The sequence below is a fragment of the Larimichthys crocea genome, chromosome XXI (assembly GCF_000972845.2).
Source record: "Larimichthys crocea isolate SSNF chromosome XXI, L_crocea_2.0, whole genome shotgun sequence".
Classification (NCBI taxonomy): Eukaryota; Metazoa; Chordata; class Actinopteri; family Sciaenidae; genus Larimichthys; species Larimichthys crocea.
The window spans coordinates 15262708-15281951 of NC_040031.1; the positions used below are offsets into that span (position 1 = coordinate 15262708).

Sequence of the window (19244 nt, forward strand, 5' to 3'; positions counted from 1 at the left end):
ATATACTTTCTGTGAACTAGAGGAAGAAATATTTGTTTGTATACCAGAATATTTTTTTTTAATGTTTGTTCAAGAGTATAAGGAAAACTGGGCAAACAATTCAATTTCTGGATAAAGAGTTGTTTTTTTTTAAGGTCTCTAAGCTACTCAAGGTCAAAGTAAGGTCAAATAGGGAAGTTCACTGATAATTAGTAATTGAAATAATTAGTATAATTAGTATTAGTTAATAATCTAATTAGTATTCAACTGATTAATAAAATCAACAAAATGTATTAACACAAAATATTCTGTCAAGGGATTTGACACGATGGGTTATGATCACTGCATACAGAACATTTAAAAAGTTTTTCATTTCATATTAAAACATTTTTATTTTTATTCATTCAGGGTAAAAAAACAAAAAACAAAATGATGTGCAGCAACTCACAGTAAGTAGTTAGTAGTATTAGTATTCAGTTGTAATCTAACCAATGTGTCGCAGTATATTTTCACAGTGCAAACATTGATGGAGCACACTGGCCAGTCAGCGGTCACTTTGTTTTGTCAGTAAGAATAGAATCGATCGATCTGAATAATTTTTTTTCAGTTTCTGGTTTTCTCCTGTTGTTTTTTTTTTGTATTAGTCATACTGTATATATACATCTGACCTGACCTGACATGGCATAACGTGACGTGACATGACATAACAGACTGAAAAACAGGACAAAGTCCTTTTAAATTAAACTCTTGATTATATTTTATCCTGTATAATACACGATAGAAACACTATAAATTATGTTTAAATTAAGAAATACTGCAGCAAATTCATGTTTGCATGCAAGGATGCTAAACAGTTGTTATCATAACATAGATTATAATATTTTAAATTGATCTACCTCTAATCAAAACTTTCTTGTACTCATTTTGCGAGTGTACTGTCCTTCCTGAATCAACACATTATTTCATGTCAGCAAGAATTACGATAACCTTCCTCATCAAGCAGCTGTCTCTCTCTGGGAGTGGTCCTAAACTCTGTTTGCACTTGGAGGAGCTTCCATTGTATAGCTATTTGACTACATGCAAAACAACTTCATGTTCCTTTCCAAGTTAATCACAGATAAAACAAATGCAACGCAATGTTAACTATCTTTTATAATGTGCGTGACGTATTAAAGGTCAATGCACCAGCTGGAGTAATTAATAAGTCATAAAACAGCTTTGTCAGTGAGTAAGCTGTTTCCTGAAATTGGAGTAATATTGCGACTTTCTTTTAAAGACTTAGATTTTTCAGTCTTTAAAAAAGTTTTCATGTGTTAAACTGGATTTAAACACATGATCACTGAAACCACTAGCCAAACAATAAACCCATTGTCTTGACTTTGTGTGAGAGTTGGAAACTTTACAGGTTGACGTAACGCTGCAGGTAGAGGATGACTGCAATCAAGGATGTAATACAGTGACTTCAGTTGTACATCCTGTGTTATTCATCCAGACCCAGATGCAATTTAGATAATGAAGTGTGCTCTCATACCACATTAAAACAAATATTAACTTTAACTATATAACTATACTTAACAGTATTATTGTTTTTTTTTAAACATAGGTTTCACTATTAGCTGAGGGTGTCATGATTTTATAATTTTGGCATTTATTTTTTTCTATTGATTTGATATTTTGAGTACATACTCACCCACACATCAACAAAACAGCAAAACAGAAACCAAAACCATTTCCCTCGTATCCCTGGTGCAAAACGAAGCAATAAGCATTTAATATAAAATATATATGAGTGTAAAGCAGTTTTTAATGTCACAAAGGTAGCTAGATCACCATGGTAGCTCTGGAGAAGATCATTCTTAGTTAGTATACAATTAGTATACAATTAGTATTAAATATATTATAAAATATATACACTGTTGCCCATAAAGTTGGAATAATTTTGTTTTCAGACACCTATTTTTATTCTTCTACACATCAGGTTAATTGTGTTTAATTTTCTCTGTGATATGTTTGGATTGAGCAATCTCTGATCAATAAAATTTTGAGAAGATACACTTTATCTATCATTCATGAGAAAATGTACAAATATTTTATCCCAACTTTATGGACAACAGTGTAATTAGCATATAATGAAGTCATTTTGTCTAGTTGATACTGGGTTTGTTTATACATACTGTATATCAATAATCTTTAGATAGATTATTTATTTATTTCCTGTTTAATCATTTCGTAACATAATTCCTGTCACCAAATATAAGTTGAATTTTACTGAAATCTGTCACAGCGTTGCAACTTCAAGACATACTCACTTTGTGATTGATTTATTATTTCATCCAGCTGTAACAATTTTTACAGTGTAATGTGTTTTATTGCTTCCCATTCGTGTAGGAATAAAAGTTCTTAATCTAAGTACAAACATCAATCAAGAGATAAGGACACTGTAGGAATGATTGTATTGGATTGTGAAAGGCGTCAGACCTCCATTCTGCATATATTTGCCCTGTCTTGGCAATAAAACTTCGGAAAGAAGGTGGGAGCAGAAAACTGTCTTGGCAATAAAACTTCGGAAAGAAGGTGGGAGCAGAAAAAAATGTGCCATCTCAATATAAAGGGCTGTCAAGTGCAGTCTGACTATTATCTGTTTTAGTGACAGCAAGCCCACGGTGGCAACATGGGGTGGAGATGTTTGGGGTTGTGCTTTCTTGCTTTGACTGTCAGTGTCGTCGATGTCCAAGCTCGACTGGGTAAGACTCACATAGGTTTGGGGACTGTTAAGTGTGTGAATGGATTATTATGTTTTGTACCAGTGAATAATGTATAGCACTGTTTTGTGATGTACAGCATTTATTAACTCTTTTGCACTTTAAAATTGTCCTTAGTTCGCAACCATGTCAGCAGCATCTGCAGCACGTGGGGCAGAGAGCACTTCAAGACGTTTGATGGAGATGTGTACCAGTTCCCTGGCATGTGTGAATACAACCTGGCTTCTGACTGCCATGAGACCTATCAGGAGTTCTCAGTGCACATGAAGAGGATAGAGGAGGATGGAAACCCTACAATCAGTTATCTGGTGGTCACCATCAATGACCTTTCAATCCACCTCGGCAAGACCCTTGTCACTGTGAATGGCCTTCCGTGAGTAAAAAGCTGTGTAGCCAGCAAAAGCAGTGTTATTTCTCTTTTCTATTATATTTTTGCATCATAATTAAAAAAAAAAACAACCTTCTCTTTTTATCAGTATCAACTTACCATACCACAATGCAGGGGTACGAGTGGAAAAAGATCCAATTTACATGAAGCTCCAGTCTAAAGTTGGCATTGTTGTCATGTGGAACGGTGAAGATGCAGTCACGGTAAAAGTTCATTCGTGTTTACACTCCCTGTCTGCTAAAAGAAAGATGTCTACACAGCTCTCTTAAAGTGTTGTGGATAGGCACACACAACATATTTTAAGGAGTACTCCTTAAACCTTGAGACTCCTTCATGTTTATATCATGTTTCTATATCTTTTTTATGGATGGTCTTTGAATAAAGTTAAACTGAGGTTTCTGTCTTTCAAAAGTCAAACTATGTTAATATTAAATCACCCTTGTAATAAATTCATCCAATTTTATGAGGCAATTACAATTCACTGGTTTTTACTTGGTAGTCTTATTAAAATTGTGAAAAAAGTTATAACCGCTCGCTGTGTTGTAGGTGGAACTCGATCGTGACTATGCCAACCGTACTTGTGGACTCTGTGGAGACTTCAATGGTGTCTACAATGAGTTCATTCATAATGGTATATTTTGTTATTTATATTTTTTACTCATGAATTTCAACAATCATTCACTGTGTTTTTGACATTCAACACTAATTATAATTGAATGCAGGCCGCAAAATCAGCCCAACTGAGTTTGGCAACAAACAGAAAGCCCATCGTCCAAACGATGACTGTGAGGACCCCTATGAAGAGGAAGATCAACCACTGGAGGATGTGACTTTGCCAGATTCATGCAAGGAGTTTGTGAGTTTATTATCCACTTGTGATGTTTAGTCATATTGCATTTACAACAGAGAATCTTAACAATCTCTTTTTGTCCTTTAGCAAACGTCTTGTGAGCAGATACTGCATTCGGAGTCCTGGAGCTCCTGCACCGAACTGATTAACCCTGAAGCTTACATCCAGGCCTGTGCACGGGACATGTGTGGCTGCATCAGTAATACAAGTGACTTCTGTGTCTGCAGTACAGTGTCTGAGTTCTCCCGGCAGTGTTCCCATGCAGGAGGACAGCCTCCTAATTGGAGGACACCTCAGTTCTGTGGTAAGATTTTGTGTTTTGTTGTTTGTACAGGATAGGGAGAGCACACTGCACTAGAAAATATCACAGTTACTTCCAACTGTAATATACTATTAATTAATTCACATAAATGTAACCAACTGAATTTAAATTGTACCATATCTTTACAGCTGTACAGTGTCCATATAACATGGCTTATGAAGAGAGCGGTTCCCCTTGCATGGAAACATGCACAGATCAAGACACAAATTTACTCTGTGAAGACCACAGAATGGACGGCTGCTTCTGTCCTCCTGGTTAGTGCTGTTTACATGTGCACACTATACCTTTACATTTTGTTACCCTTAAAGATTCTTTTAGACTTCATTTTTCTCGTCTGTGAATGTTTATGTTCATGTCAAATGTGTTTCCATCAGGAACTGTGTTTGATGATCTTTCCATGAGAGGGTGCATTGATAAATCTCAATGTCAGTGCAAACATGACAAAATCTATAACTCCACAGAGGTTTACAGGCAGGAAACAGAGGAATGGTATGGTGTCAAATATTTCCTGTAATAGTCAATATAATATTTCATATGGTTTCCCTAATCATGTTCTTTTTTTGTTAACTTAAATCATGTGGGTTGTTTCAGTATATGTCTGGAGGGTAGATGGGTTTGTAAGAGCCTTAAAGCGCCTGCTACATGTGCACTTGAAGAAGGTTCACATGTCACTACCTTTGATGGGAAAACCTACACCTTTCATGGAGACTGTTACTACACCTTAGCCAAAGTGGAAAGCAAGGTGAATAAGTATAGTTTTGTACAATTATATGGAAGAAAAATATATAATCAGCTGATGTTAAAAGCATATTTTTTGTCATTTATTTAACTGAGCTCACACCGTGTATGTTTTAGGATGCTTCAAGTCCAAAGTTTACCATCCTGGCACAGCTGGCACCATGTCGAGACCAAGAGTTTGACACTTGCCTTAAGACCCTTAAAATTGTGCTGAACAATGACAGAAACAATGTGAGTTAAAGTCGGTCATTTAGGAAAACTGTAGTCATGAATCAGTTCCCATTCTGTCTGACGATCACTTTTGCTTTTGTGCAGGTCTTAATGTTCACTTCTGATGGCACAGTAAAGCAGAATATGCAGACTGTCACTTTGCCATACCAATCAGGTGGGTCAGAAAACTTTGAATGGTATATTAATATTATATTATTGTCATAATTTCTGCAATGACGTCAACATATGACCTGATTGCTTTCTGTATTTTTGTCTTTATTCAAAGGTGACATCAACATATTCCACGCGTCATCCTTTCACATCATGCTCCAGACCAGTTTTGGCTTGCAAATTCAGATCCAGCATGTGCCTCTCATGCAGGTCTATGTCAGAATGGATCAGAGCTACAAAGCAAAGACACGTGGTAAGTTTTACATTTGTCTTAACATGAGGCATTGGCATAATAACAACAGCAAATGTAAATGAAGTACATTTACATCTTAATGTGGATAATAGCAGTTATACTCTTAATATTTATTAATTATTACTGGAATTATTCCTTAAAAGACTAATTCAGTCTATGGCTGTTACCCCATCTTCTTCCCCACAAACCTTCCAAATAAACCAACCAAAACAATACAAGATGCAAAAAGTAGATGAAGTGAGGTAGAGAGTGGGTTCGATTACGCTTCAAAACCAATTTCAATTACACCTGTTGTATTTGCTTCTTCTTCTGTCTCCACTCTCCTGCAGACTCAGTTCCCCATTTCTCAGTGTATATTTTTATTTATCTCATTGTATTTGTTTATTTTTATCAATCTGATAAACCATGTCCATTTTGTACATTTGTTTCATAGTCTTTGCCAGGTGTTAGTTATCTGCGTTTAAGTGCTGACAAAATTGTAATTCATTTAGAATTTAATTGAACAAAATATTTGGTTTCTTCAGGTTTATGTGGGAACTACAACATGGTCCTGTCTGATGACATGAAGACTCCTCAGGGGATAGTGGAGGGAACAGCAGCAACATTTTGTAACTCCTGGAAAGCTAACGGCTTGTGCCAAGACAGAGAGGAAAGACTTAATGACCCCTGTGCCCTCAGTGTGGAAAATGGTAAATGGCTGATTATTTGACTGTTTACCTACTGTTTTTTCATTTGTATATTTCTTCTCATTTAAACTTAAACTTATTTGTTGTCTAGTAGCATGTTATATTTAAATATATAATTTAACAGATTTTTAAATTAAGTCAATATTGTCTCCTCTTTCAGAGAGGTATGCCAAACACTGGTGTGCCCTGCTACTAAGTCCGAGCAGCACATTTGCTCAGTGCCATTCAGCAGTGGATCCCGAGATGTACCATAAGGTACATAAACTCATTTCTGTTTGACTTTCTTTATTTAAATTTTAATGAGACAGTAATTCTCTAAAATTTCTTTCTGACTTCTGCAGCGATGTATGTATGCCAGCTGTACCTGTGAGAAGAGTGACGCCTGCCTGTGTGCCATCTTCTCCTCCTACGCACGAGCTTGTGCATCAAAGAGAGTGATCCTGACAGGTTGGAGAGACAACGTCTGCGGTAAGGGCTTCTTTCAATATTTTGTGGTGAAGCTGAGTGATGATTTCTGGAGTTCAATCATTATCTTTCTTTTCATTAGTTTGTCTTAAAAGTATTAAGCATCTCATTACATTGTGCACAAACAGATAAACATGCAAAGACCTGCCCAAAATCTCAAATCTTCTCGTATGAGCATCAGAGATGCCAGATGACTTGTAAATCGCTGGGCTCAAACCAGCAAAGCTGCAGTTCTGACTTCCTGCCTGTGGATGGATGCTCCTGCCCTGAGGGTTTCTACTTAAATGAAAAGGACATCTGTGTCCCTATGGCAAAATGTCCCTGCTACCACAATGAAGTCTACATTAAGCCAGGAAAGTCCATCAACATCAAAGATGAGCACTGGTGAGTCAGTTGTTTCCAATTTGGTGACACTGGACTTCAAATTATGTATCTCAAACAAAGGGTTTAGCATTATTGTAATGCTTGGATATAAGATTTAAATGATTAGTGTGAATGAAAAGTGTGTTGCATCTTTGATCTTTGGCATCTTTTTCCACAGTGTGTGCATCAATGGAAAGCTTCATTGCCGCTCCTGGAAAACCCATTCATTAAGTATGTTTTTTTTTTACTTAGGTCAACACAAGCATTTGGTTGCTTCAATTCATATTAAATGAGTTTCTACTTCTGTTCTCTCTTCAGTTTCTACACCATGCCGATCTCCAAAAGTTTACTTCAACTGCTCCACTGCGGGCATAGGAGAGCTTGGACTGCAGTGTGCTCCAACTTGTTCAAATCTGGACAGCGATGATTGCGTGAGATATTTTGCTGTTAATATTCTGATATTTATTTCCTGGACTTAATGTTGAAGACAGTTTTGAATTGTTTTTTTAGCAGTATCAAAAATGTTTTCTCTATCTCTGTGATCTTTCTATCTTCCCAGGACTCCACAGAGTGTGAATCTGGCTGTCTGTGTCCAAGTGGCTTCCTGGATGATGGCAAAGGTTCCTGTGTGAAACAACATGATTGTCCATGCAAGCATAATAATCAACTTTATGCCAATGGAGCAAAAATCACAAACCAATGCAACACCTGGTATGATCTTACATGATGAAATCATGATGTTATCATATTTGCCTTAATTTTTATTTTACTTAATTGCACTGTATTATTATTTTTTTATCAATTTTTGATACATGTAGTACCTGCAAAAGCGGAAAGTGGGAGTGCACCAAAAACAAATGTCCAGGAACTTGCACTATTTATGGGAGTGGCCACCACACTACATTTGATCAGCGAACATATGGGTTTCCAGGAAAATGTGCCTATATTGCCGTCAAGGTAAACAAAGCATCTCAAAATCATCTAAATCTGTAACTGTGTCCAAAATCACTCTCTTGTTTAATCATTCACTACTCCCTAAACACTGGACAAAGCTCACTCAATGATAAACAGAGAAAAGAGTTGCTTTTTACTGAGTTGCTGATCGAAAATGTAATTTCTGCATCTATAAAATGTGGGACATCGCAAAAATTAGATTTACAGATTCAGAATTTGGACGCTCATAATAGGGATTGATTTAAGACACAGTTATGCTGAACTCACATTCCTCTCAGGTTTTATCTCAGAAATTCATTTATATAACATTTATAAAATTCTAAGATATGGCTAATCTTGAACATCAGAGTTGGGAGACAATATTATAAAAGTCAGTATTTAATATTTGCATCAACTATGGTATGTGTGCATCAATTTGCTTGAAGAGAGTGTTTGTCATAACCAATATGAATGAAAAATGTATAATCTTCATTTACTGTATTATCTTAAAGTATTGTGGGCTAGTAAAGCCCAAACTGATCATTGGTGTCTGTCTACTATAAAGCAAACATACAAAATGTTTAATTAATTTTTCTCTTTTAAGAACAAATGTGGCAATAAAACAGTTGAGGGCAATTTTGGAGTCATCACAGAAAATGTACCATGTGGAACTACAGGAACCACATGCTCCAAAATAGTCAGAATCCAACTGGGGGTAAGTTTTCATACCAATGACTGATATTCGATCTGTGTCTAAAATCTGTCATACTTCAAACTGCCATGTTTACATTACATTGAAAGCTACAATGCTAATCTCCTTAACATTACAGCGAAGGGAAATCAAACTATCAAAGGGCAAATATGAAGAGGAGGACCTCGGGCAAGGCACTCAGATTGAGTACAAAATAAGGAGGGTTGGCTTGTATCTGGTGATTGAGTCTGCCATTGGTTTAGCAGTGATGTGGGATCGCAAAACAGCTGTTCGCATTCTCCTGGAACCACAGCACAGCGTGAGTCACGTTTTAGCTTTAACTTTAAAAATTGTTGTAACAACGATAAATCACAAGATTCATTTACAATTTTGTTAGGATTCATTTTTTCCTCTAGCTACATTGCAATCTCTCTCAAGCCAACACAGAAACACAAATGCACACCTATAATGGCATGCATTATGATATAGTGGGCCATTTTTTCTTTTCAGTAGTTTAGCTGTCTTTGATGATCACATTACCGAAAAGATCCTTGAACCACTTATGACAGCTTTCATAACATGGAAGTGAATTGAAAACTAAATATTTGAATATTACACATATATTTATTCCAAGCTTGTTTTTTGTAATGCCAAGGTGTATTGATATTAAATATTGTCTTTTTGGTTTCCTTTTGCCTGACTGTGCAGGGAGAGGTATGTGGCTTGTGTGGAGATTTTGATGGTGATGGACTGAATGACTTCACCACCAAGGGTCAGCTGACAGTGAGCAGTCCGATAGAATTTGCAAACAGCTGGAAAGTGTCAAGCAGCTGCCCAGATGTGGAAATGAATGGTGACCCTTGTATAGTAAATCCCCAGAGACATCCCTGGGCAAAAATGATGTGCAGCATTATAACTGGAGAAACCTTTAAAGAGTGCCACAGCAAGGTAATGGCAAATTTCTAATTTATCATTACTTAAAGTCCCATGGTTGTAAACATGAAGCACATTTTTTGAATCTATCATATGTTTTCATAACAGGTAGATGCCAATCCATTTTATGAAAACTGTGTGAAAGACTCTTGTGCCTGCGACACTGGAGGAGACTGTGAATGTTTCTGCACAGCGGTTGCAGCTTACGCACAGGCTTGTAGTGAGGCTGGTGTGTGTGTTGCATGGAGAACTCCAGATATCTGTCGTAAGTAAACAACACTTTTATTTTCATATTAAACTGAAGTTTCTCAACCTTTTCTTGCTGAGACGCTGTTTTTGGATCTCAAAATTCTAAAGGTTCCAGCATTTAGAAGTTTAGAGATTTGTCAATATGAGTGTGATGGAAATGTGGGATTTCCTTTATTTATAGATTTATTTACAGTCCTGTTTTAGTGTGCCTGAGAAAAGCACTATTGAGATTCCACATGCTTATTATTATAATATATTTCTTCAGTGCACTAGTCCTGCCACAGTTTTGGTCGCACATACACAAAAAAGGGATTGAAACGTGTATTGGCCATGTGAAGTGTGCCATGACTGTTCTAACCATTTTGCCAAACGGTATTTAAAGAAAATCACCAAAAACACGCCAAACTATTTAACATGGCAGCTTACGGAGGAGCTCTGATTGGTGGACTGCAGTGGAACTGGTAGTTATGTGAAACTAGTTGCTGGGCAGAAACTCACAAGGCTGACTTTGATTAACTTTTTTTTTTTTTTTAAGTCAAGTCTGAAGTCAAGTCAGTCAATGACTGTCAATGTTACATTTTGAACGTGATAGTGATTTGAATGTGACAAACCTATTTGTCAAAAATAATGTATGGGTGAGATGCAGAAAGCAAGGTCAAATTTCTTGAGAAACTTTCTAGTTATTATTGTTGCATACTGCTTTTTATTATTATATTTATTATGTGAATAGACATCAAATGCCATTAAAGCTGTGATGTATTACAGAGACTATTGTTGCCACTGCATGCTTCATAATAAGTAGATTTTAGTACTAGATTGCAATGATTTATGTATATTATGCCTTTAGTACTAATATTATTACACATATATATTGTTGTTGTAAACTTACTACCTACTTTATTTGTAGTACAATGTACATGTACCTTGTATCTTTTCCTTCTAGCTGTCTTTTGTGATTACTACAATAGCCCAGATGACTGCAAGTGGCACTACCATGCTTGTCACACACCTTGTTACAAGACCTGTTTAAATCCACAAGAAAATTGTAGCAACCCCCTACCCAACCTGGAAGGTAAGAGGTTAATGTCTCACCTTACTAGCTGTGCTGGTTAAAATCATGGATGTTGAACTAAGACTTAGTTTACTCCATGTGATTGAAAGACGACCTCTGCACCAAGTACAATGTGACAAGCGATTTCTTTACTGTCAAAAGTTACTGTATGATGTTTTGATTTTTTCAGGTTGTTTCCCTAAATGCCCGGAGGATAAGCCTATATTTGATGAGGAGACCCAGATGTGTGTGGAGGAATGTGTAACTACGACTACACCTGAACCTCAAACCACAACCACACAATCTACACCATCGACACCCGAAACAACTACAACACCTAAAGTTGGAACTGCAACCACAAGGTCCACAACACCACCAACTGTAACTACAACTACAGTACCAACCACAACCACACAATCTACACCATCGACACCTGAAACAACTACAACACCTAGAGTTGGACCTACAACCACAAGGTCCACAACACCACCAACTGTAACTACAACTACAGCACGAACCACAACCCCAGAAATGACTACTCCAACGACTGAACATACTACTGTAACTGGAACACCATCCACAACCGCAACGTCCACAATAACTTCAACTGTCCCACCTACAACCACTGAAGCATCTACTACAGCAACTATAAGCTCTGCCACTACACCATGTATTATAACATGTGAATGGTCCGAGTGGTATAATGAGGATGACCCACTAAAGGACCATAGTGACTGGGAAACATATGAGAACATTACAAACAGTGGAAAAGAAATATGCAAAAATCCCCAAGAAATTGATTGTAGATCCGCGAGTCAACCTGACATAGCATTTGATGACTATATCAGTCAAACTGGCCAAGTTGCTACTTGTAATATAGACTATGGTTTGATATGTAGAAAAGAGGACCAGATATTACGACCATTTAAGTGCTTTGACTATAAAATCAGAGTATGTTGTGAGATAGAGATATGTACAACCACAGAACCAACCACAACCACAGAATCAACACCATCAACTGTAACTACTACTACAACCACAAGGTCCACAACACCGGCAACTGTACCTACAACTACAGCACCAACCACAACCACACAATCTACACCATCGACACCCGAAACAACTACAACACCTAAAGTTGGACCTACAACCATGAGGTCCACAACACCGGCAACTGTACCTACAACTACAGCACCAACCACAACCACACAATCTACACCATCGACACCCGAAACAACTACAACACCTTACATTGACACTACAACCACAAGGTCTACCACACAATCTACACCATCGACACCCGAAACAACTACAACACCTAAAGTTGGACCTACAACCATGACGTCCACAACACCGGCAACTGTACCTACAACTACAGCACCAACCACAACCCCAGAATTAACTACTCCAATGACTGAATATAGTACTGTAACTGGAACACCATCCACAACCACAACATCCACAATAACTTCAACTGTCCCACCTACAGCAACTAGAGCATCTACCACAACCAAGCCCTCTACTACAGCCACTATAAGCTCTGCCACTACACCATGTATTATAACATGTGAATGGTCCGAGTGGTATAATGAGGATAACCCACTAAAGGACCATAGTGACTGGGAAACATATGAGAACATTACAAACAGTGGAAAAGAAATATGCAAAAATCCCCAAGAAATTGACTGTAGATCCGCGAGTCAACCTGACATAGCATTTGATGACTTTATCAGTCAAACTGGCCAAGTTGCTACTTGTAATATAGACTATGGTTTGATATGTAGAAAAGAGGACCAGATATTACGACCATTTAAGTGCTTTGACTATAAAATCAGAGTGTGTTGTGAGATAGAGATATGTACAACCACAGAACCAACCACAACCACAGAATCAACACCATCAACTGTTACTACTACTACAACCACAAGGTCCACAACACCGGCAACTGTACCTACAACTACAGCACCAACCACAACCACACAATCTACACCATCGACACCCGAAACAACTACAACACATGAAGTTATAACGGGTCCTACAAGTACTACTGTACCAACAGGACCGAATGTCAATGGAACTACCCCCACCCCCACCACCCCTACTACTCTGATACCTCCACCTATTTGCCCTGAATGGAATGTAACAGTAAGAACATTTTTTATATCCAGCACATCTTTTTTTTTTTTTTTTTTTACTTTTTGAGAATATTTTATGTGTACCCTGCACATTTGGACATGGAAATGAGACCACATTTTCTGTGTTTTTGCAAAACGAAATGTGACTTATTTTTCTTTTTACACCAGCAAAATGAGACCTTCTTCATTTGCAACTGCACCTTGGCCAGATGTATTGAGAACAATACAATTGAAATAATTACATATGAATGTCCACCGCTTGTGAACATCACTTGTGCAAATGGAAAGGATCCAGTCCTTCTTTATGATGAACTCTCCTGCTGCCGATATTACGCCTGTGACTGTAAGCCATTCTGAAGTTAAAAAGGTGTATGGCATATTAATTGACTTGTATGTTTATCTTAAATACATTTTAGATTTTTTATTTGTTTCTTCTTTTTTTCAGGTGTATGTGAAGGCTGGGGAGATCCTCATTACATTACATTTGATGGACTCTACTACAGTTATCAAGGAAACTGTTCCTATGTCTTGATGGAAGAGATTTTGCCAAAACATGACTTGAAGATTTATATTGACAATGTCTTTTGCGATCCCACTGAAGATGTTTCTTGTCCACGATCGATAATCATATCATACAGTTCACAAGTTATCAAACTCATCAATCATAACCTTATTGGAGCAGCGGATTTAGAGGTATATATATTATGGCCATAAACAAGCAATATTGTACATTCTGAAAAACTCATCAAACTAACTTTGTGTAGATAAATGTCAGTGTAGATAAAATAGAATTTTGTCATTGTACAGTATAATATATGTTTTTTTGTCATGTTTTTGTCAGGCATTCAAAGATGAACATCGTTTGAAACTACCTTATTCACAACAAGGTGTTAAGGTCTTGACTACTGGCCTTAACTTGATTTTGGAGATTCCTGAATTCAGAGTGGTCATTACATTTGGAATAACTGGCTTTAGTGTCACCCTTCCATATCAGTACTTTGGAAAAAACACACAGGGCCACTGCGGTAAGAACATCATACCTCTCCAGTGGTAAATCATTTATTCAAGATTAGATTATTATACTGTTTTGTCACTCTCCTCTCAGGAACATGCAATAACAACCAAGCTGATGACTGCATGTTGCCTGGAGGCCAGCTGGTGAAAGATTGTGCTGTGATGGCTGATTATTGGCCTGCAAAACACATTGAACAACCTGACTGCCCGATACCATCTATACCGCCAACCGATAAACCTGGACCTACACCAACCTTAACTCCATGCAAGCCAGACTCCATGTGTGATCTGCTTACAAGCAGGTAGACATTCTCTAATCCGCTATAGTAGTTCACATTTCGCCCAGCTTTGACATATTACAGTTAAAACATAACAACTTTGTTATTTGTGGTTTTCTTTGCTTTTCACAGTGTCTTCGCAGAGTGCCATGCCTTTGTATCTCCTGACAGATTCTACCAAGGTTGTGTTTTTGATAGCTGCCATGTTTCCAACCAAGTAGTGGAGTGTACAAGTTTGCAGACTTATGCTGCTGCCTGTGCTCAAGCTGGAGTTTGCCTTCACTGGAGGAACCATACCACACTTTGTGGTAAACAACCCCTCATTTATTTACTGTAAATGCCCAGATCAGTATAATTAGGAGCGGGACTTTTTTTCTAGCACTAATTGCACAGGCTGATGTACATTTTATTTAGTTTCTACAGTATTTTAAAATTGACCTGTTTCATTAACAGCAAGTAACTGCCCGTCAAACAAAATTTACAAGCCATGTGGCCCTGTAGAACAGCCAACCTGTGAAGACAAGTAAGTTTCAGCACCAAGTTTTGTCATTTTACAGTTCATTCTGCACCTTTGCATTTCACAGAACATGGACCACAATGGATAGTGAAAATAAACATTTCTTGTTGATAACACAGTGGTAATACGTAGAGTAGAATGCATTGCATTGAATTAACTGTGTTTTTAAAGAAATTACATGAGCTAACTTTTCTTTCTTGATTATTCTTTATTACAGTCCTAATGAAGTATCAATGAACTACACTACTGAGGGCTGCTTTTGCCCTGATGGAATGAAACTCTTCAACAAAGAGTCTGGCATATGTGTTGAAAAGTGTGGTAAGTGTGGTGTAAATCTTTGAGTGTTATCATTGAGCTGAATATATCATATCAATCACAACGTCCTACAGATTGTTCGTTTTCCAACAGGGTGTCTTGATCCTGAGGGTGTTCCTCGTGAGGTGAGCAAAGCCTTGTATTCATGCTCAGTCAATTTCCTAACTTGTATTGTTTGCTTGCAAGAGACAATTAAGTCACTACTCTGGTTTACTCTTTCAGTTTAATGAGAGGTTTGAGTATAAATGCCAAGACTGTATCTGCGAGGAGTCCACCAAGACTGTGAAGTGCAAGCCTAAGGTTTGCCCAGCACCACCTATAGTAGACTGCACTGATCCTGGGTTTGTGCTTGTCAACAAAACGAATCCATCAGATCCCTGCTGTTCTACCTTTGATTGCCGTAAGACACAGCATCAATGCCCATTTGAGTTCCAGAGTTTTCTGAATGCTATACACGTTGATAACATTTCTTGAGTATGGCTCTTAACTATTTCTTTACTTTATCAACTCCAAAGAATGTCATATCAACACTTGTCCACTCACTGACATGAACTGTCCCGTTGGATATACACCAACTGTCAGTGTACCTGCAGGAAAATGCTGTCCAGAGCATACATGTGGTGAGTTTATTAATTCATAATTTGAATTTATATATTCATTAAACATAATGATAGCAGATACACTTAATTTTCATTATTCTACTTTTCTCTAGTGCCTAAAAGAGTTTGTGTCCACAAAGATGTTGAATACCAGGTAAATAAACGATGGAAATGCAAAGATGATTTATCTCATAATTTCATACAATGATACATTCAATACTTTTCTTCTGTATTTACTAGCCTGGTTCTTCAGTTCCTGCGGCCACCTGTCAGGATTGTATCTGTACAAATGAGGTCGACCCTAAATCTAGTCTTTTTAAGATAACTTGTGAGTTTAAGCAGTGTCAAGAAAAATGTGACACGGTAAGAGAAATTACAAGCATTACACTCAAACACACAATACATAAAATGCAGCTTCTTTTCCTTAGAATACGTTTAATGATGAACTTGTAAACTGTGGCAACTGAACTCTCTCTCTCTTATTCTCAGGGGTATGATTATGTGGAAACGGATTCAGATGAATGCTGTGGGAAGTGTGTACAGACACACTGTGTCCTCAATATCAATGGTACCACAAAGCTCTTGACGGTAAGTTGGGTGTGACTCCATAATTAAAACCATAAAGTTCCTGGGCACTTTGATATCTGTGTGTATCTTGGCTTATGTATATGTGTGTCATCGCACCACTCTCCAGCAAGGAGAAACCTGGACATCACCTGAGGATAAGTGTCAACATTACAGTTGCGATAAGAGCGGTGAGACTTTGACAACAACCAGTTCATACATTCTGTGTCCACCATTCCAGCAGAGCAACTGTCAACCTGTAAGTATCAATGAATTTCCATAGCTCTGGACTGACTTTGATGCCCGTGACAACATGCATTGAAACAAAGTCTGTTGCTTTTGTCTATTTTCCTCCTTATAGGACACAATTCAGACTGCAGCGAATGGCTGTTGTAAAATTTGTGAGTATGATATTTAGTTTACTTTCAGATAGACGGTGCTTCAGTGAAAAGAAGCTAATTGTGTCTCTCTTTTGAAAAGGTATGGAGAAGGAGAGGGCCTGCAAGTTAGTACCCATGAAAACCCGTATTACGATCGGCACCTGTCAGTCAAAGGAGGAGGTAGACAGGCCATATTGTGAAGGATCCTGCAACACTTTCACCAAGTAAGGATGATGTTAATATTTCTCATTCCACTAGAAAGTCATGTTTAGTGTGCACAGAATTTGAGTATACTAATCAATCCTGACCCTACTTTTCTAAGGTACTCTGAAGCAGCAGCTGCTATGCAACAATCCTGCTCCTGCTGTCAGCAGATGCGCTTCAGCAATCACACTGTTGACTTGAAATGCCTGAATGGAGACGTGATTCCTTACACGTACATGCATGTGGAGGAGTGTAGCTGTCACCACGCAGACTGCACCAAAACAGCTGCACAACATGCTCGCAGGAGGCGGAGCTTCACACTTCTGTGATAAAATATATGTTATCACATTAATGGATGTTGGATTGAAAAGTTTCTTCCCATACAGTCTTAACAATCAATCTCTTACAAAGTAATTGTATAGAGAATTTATCATTTCAAAAAATAAATAAAAATATACAACTCTGTTTATGTCTCATCCCCTTCATTGTCTTGTTTGTGCCAATCTGACTTTAATTATTTGCTTATTGTTTTTATTATTTGTAATAATAAGTTACCACTTAAGACAAATATACATTTATTATTAATAAAATATTAAATGAGAACTTTAAAGGCCAAAGTGGAGAATGGTTCCATGAGTTTCAGGTTTATTTAACATAATTATGCAGGTTAACACAGGGTCAACAATACTAAGAAATGTGTTGGACAAGAGAAACTAGTCAGCTCAGCATTATAAGTGTGTAACACATAGAAACAGTAAAAGTAAAATACAATACTATTAAAAAATGAGGTAACGAATAGAATATAAAATATGCTAAAATAGAATATGAGAAAAATATAATATTCCTATAACATACAGTATAATCGGCTTGACACAGTCTGTGTTCCCACCTAAGGTGGCAAGGTTCCCACCGGGGACCGACACCTGCTATTCTTTAAAGGGTCAGGGGGAACCTCGAAACAGCAAAAAAGTTAAACAGCATTGGAGTGGTCATATAGAGGTCAGAGGGTGGCTTGACACAGACACTTGTACCTGCACCTGCACCTGCAATGTAACAACATAATCTAAAAATAGATCCACGATGAAGGAGATGATAGTAATTTGGAGGAGGATGTGAAGTAAGGACAGTGTCTAATGGTTGCAGTGGTTATACGTGGTTTATTGTTACAGTTCCAGAATGTTAATGTTACTATCAATAAGATATATAAATCATTATGGCTGGTTTATGTCTTAGGTAAAACAGGACATGATATAGTGTGATATAGGCTTTTTTTTTTCTCAAAAAAAGAGCGGTGTAGAACCTTAAAAAAGTACTCTCATGCTATCTAAATCATAAATTAAGGATTAATAATGAATGTATTAGGGCCAGGTAGGCTATTTATATATTCTAAATAGATCTGTAGTTCAGAATTTGATATAGGAACTTTTTTGGATCATACTATGAAGGCATTGAATATCAACAGTTTGGACCTGTGCTTTGTTGTGTTAAACTACTGTGTGTGTAACCAGGTGGGGGAAAACAGAAAATAAGAAAACTTTGGACAGTAGGAGGTGTAATTTTATCCTCTCTATAACAACACAGTTGAGGTCAGAGGGCAACAGGAACTACAGGAAGTCCAGTTAAAATTAAGCCCCGCTGATGGTGAGAAAAGTTAAGTAACGTTGTGCTTATGGATTATTTAGTGGGAAAAGTGTCAGTTGTTAGTTAGTTTATAATTTTCATTTATTATCAATATTCAGTTAATTTACCAAGTTAATGTAGTAGTGGTAAGCTACTGTCTGTCTCTCTGGGCAAACATCCAAACAAAGATGGCAGCCTGACGTGACATCTCCTTGCTAGATTTTTATACAGCGCAACAACAAAATGAAAACATTTTATTATCAGATATGTGTATGTATGTTAATGTTAACAGGAACATTTTCAGTAATTTTTCAAAAATTAACCACAAGGACCAGATGTATTTTGGTGTTTACATACAATTGAGTTCAGAGGGGTGTACCAGGAAGCTTGCCAAAACCTAAAACCCCAGTTAGAAATAATACAGTATCACAAAGGTAAATATCAGCTTTCTTTGTTAACTCTGGTCTTCTTGAAGCTCTGTAAATGTTGACAGGGATGTTTGTTTGTTGCGTTGCAGAATAACACTGAATGTTAAAACGTTAATACAACAAAAAGCAACACTGTTGCTGCAAAA

General features: G+C 37.3%; 1 protein-coding gene across 1 annotated transcript; it reads left to right on the forward strand.

Moving 5' to 3' along the window:
- Positions 1–2638: 2638 nt before the first annotated feature.
- Positions 2639–17515, forward strand: muc2.1 (mucin 2.1). Its single transcript, XM_027272882.1, has 44 exons — positions 2639–2723; positions 2859–3114; positions 3218–3332; positions 3676–3760; positions 3852–3985; positions 4067–4283; positions 4430–4555; positions 4676–4790; positions 4893–5043; positions 5157–5270; positions 5355–5424; positions 5536–5673; positions 6198–6362; positions 6520–6614; positions 6701–6827; positions 6953–7208; positions 7366–7418; positions 7506–7618; positions 7747–7898; positions 8006–8144; positions 8725–8835; positions 8951–9130; positions 9520–9759; positions 9853–10009; positions 10937–11065; positions 11235–12201; positions 12973–13189; positions 13348–13522; positions 13625–13872; positions 14021–14204; positions 14285–14495; positions 14604–14779; positions 14925–14994; positions 15206–15306; positions 15397–15428; positions 15526–15703; positions 15819–15923; positions 16016–16056; positions 16143–16265; positions 16392–16490; positions 16597–16725; positions 16828–16867; positions 16947–17070; positions 17169–17515. The coding sequence occupies exons 1-44, from the start codon at positions 2651–2653 to the stop codon at positions 17377–17379; spliced, it is 6942 nt and encodes a 2313-aa protein (XP_027128683.1). The 5' UTR covers positions 2639–2650; the 3' UTR covers positions 17380–17515.
- Positions 17516–19244: the final 1729 nt, after the last annotated feature.

Excerpts from the sequence above, each read along its gene's own strand:
- muc2.1 (XM_027272882.1), top strand. The coding sequence starts at position 2,651 with ATGGGGTGGAGATGTTTGGGGTTGTGCTTTCTTGCTTTGACTGTCAGT. Across the intron at positions 14,496-14,603 it reads TGTGATCTGCTTACAAGCAG|TGTCTTCGCAGAGTGCCATG; the intron begins GTAGACATTCTC and ends TGCTTTTCACAG. Across the intron at positions 16,266-16,391 it reads GTCAAGAAAAATGTGACACG|GGGTATGATTATGTGGAAAC; the intron begins GTAAGAGAAATT and ends TCTTATTCTCAG.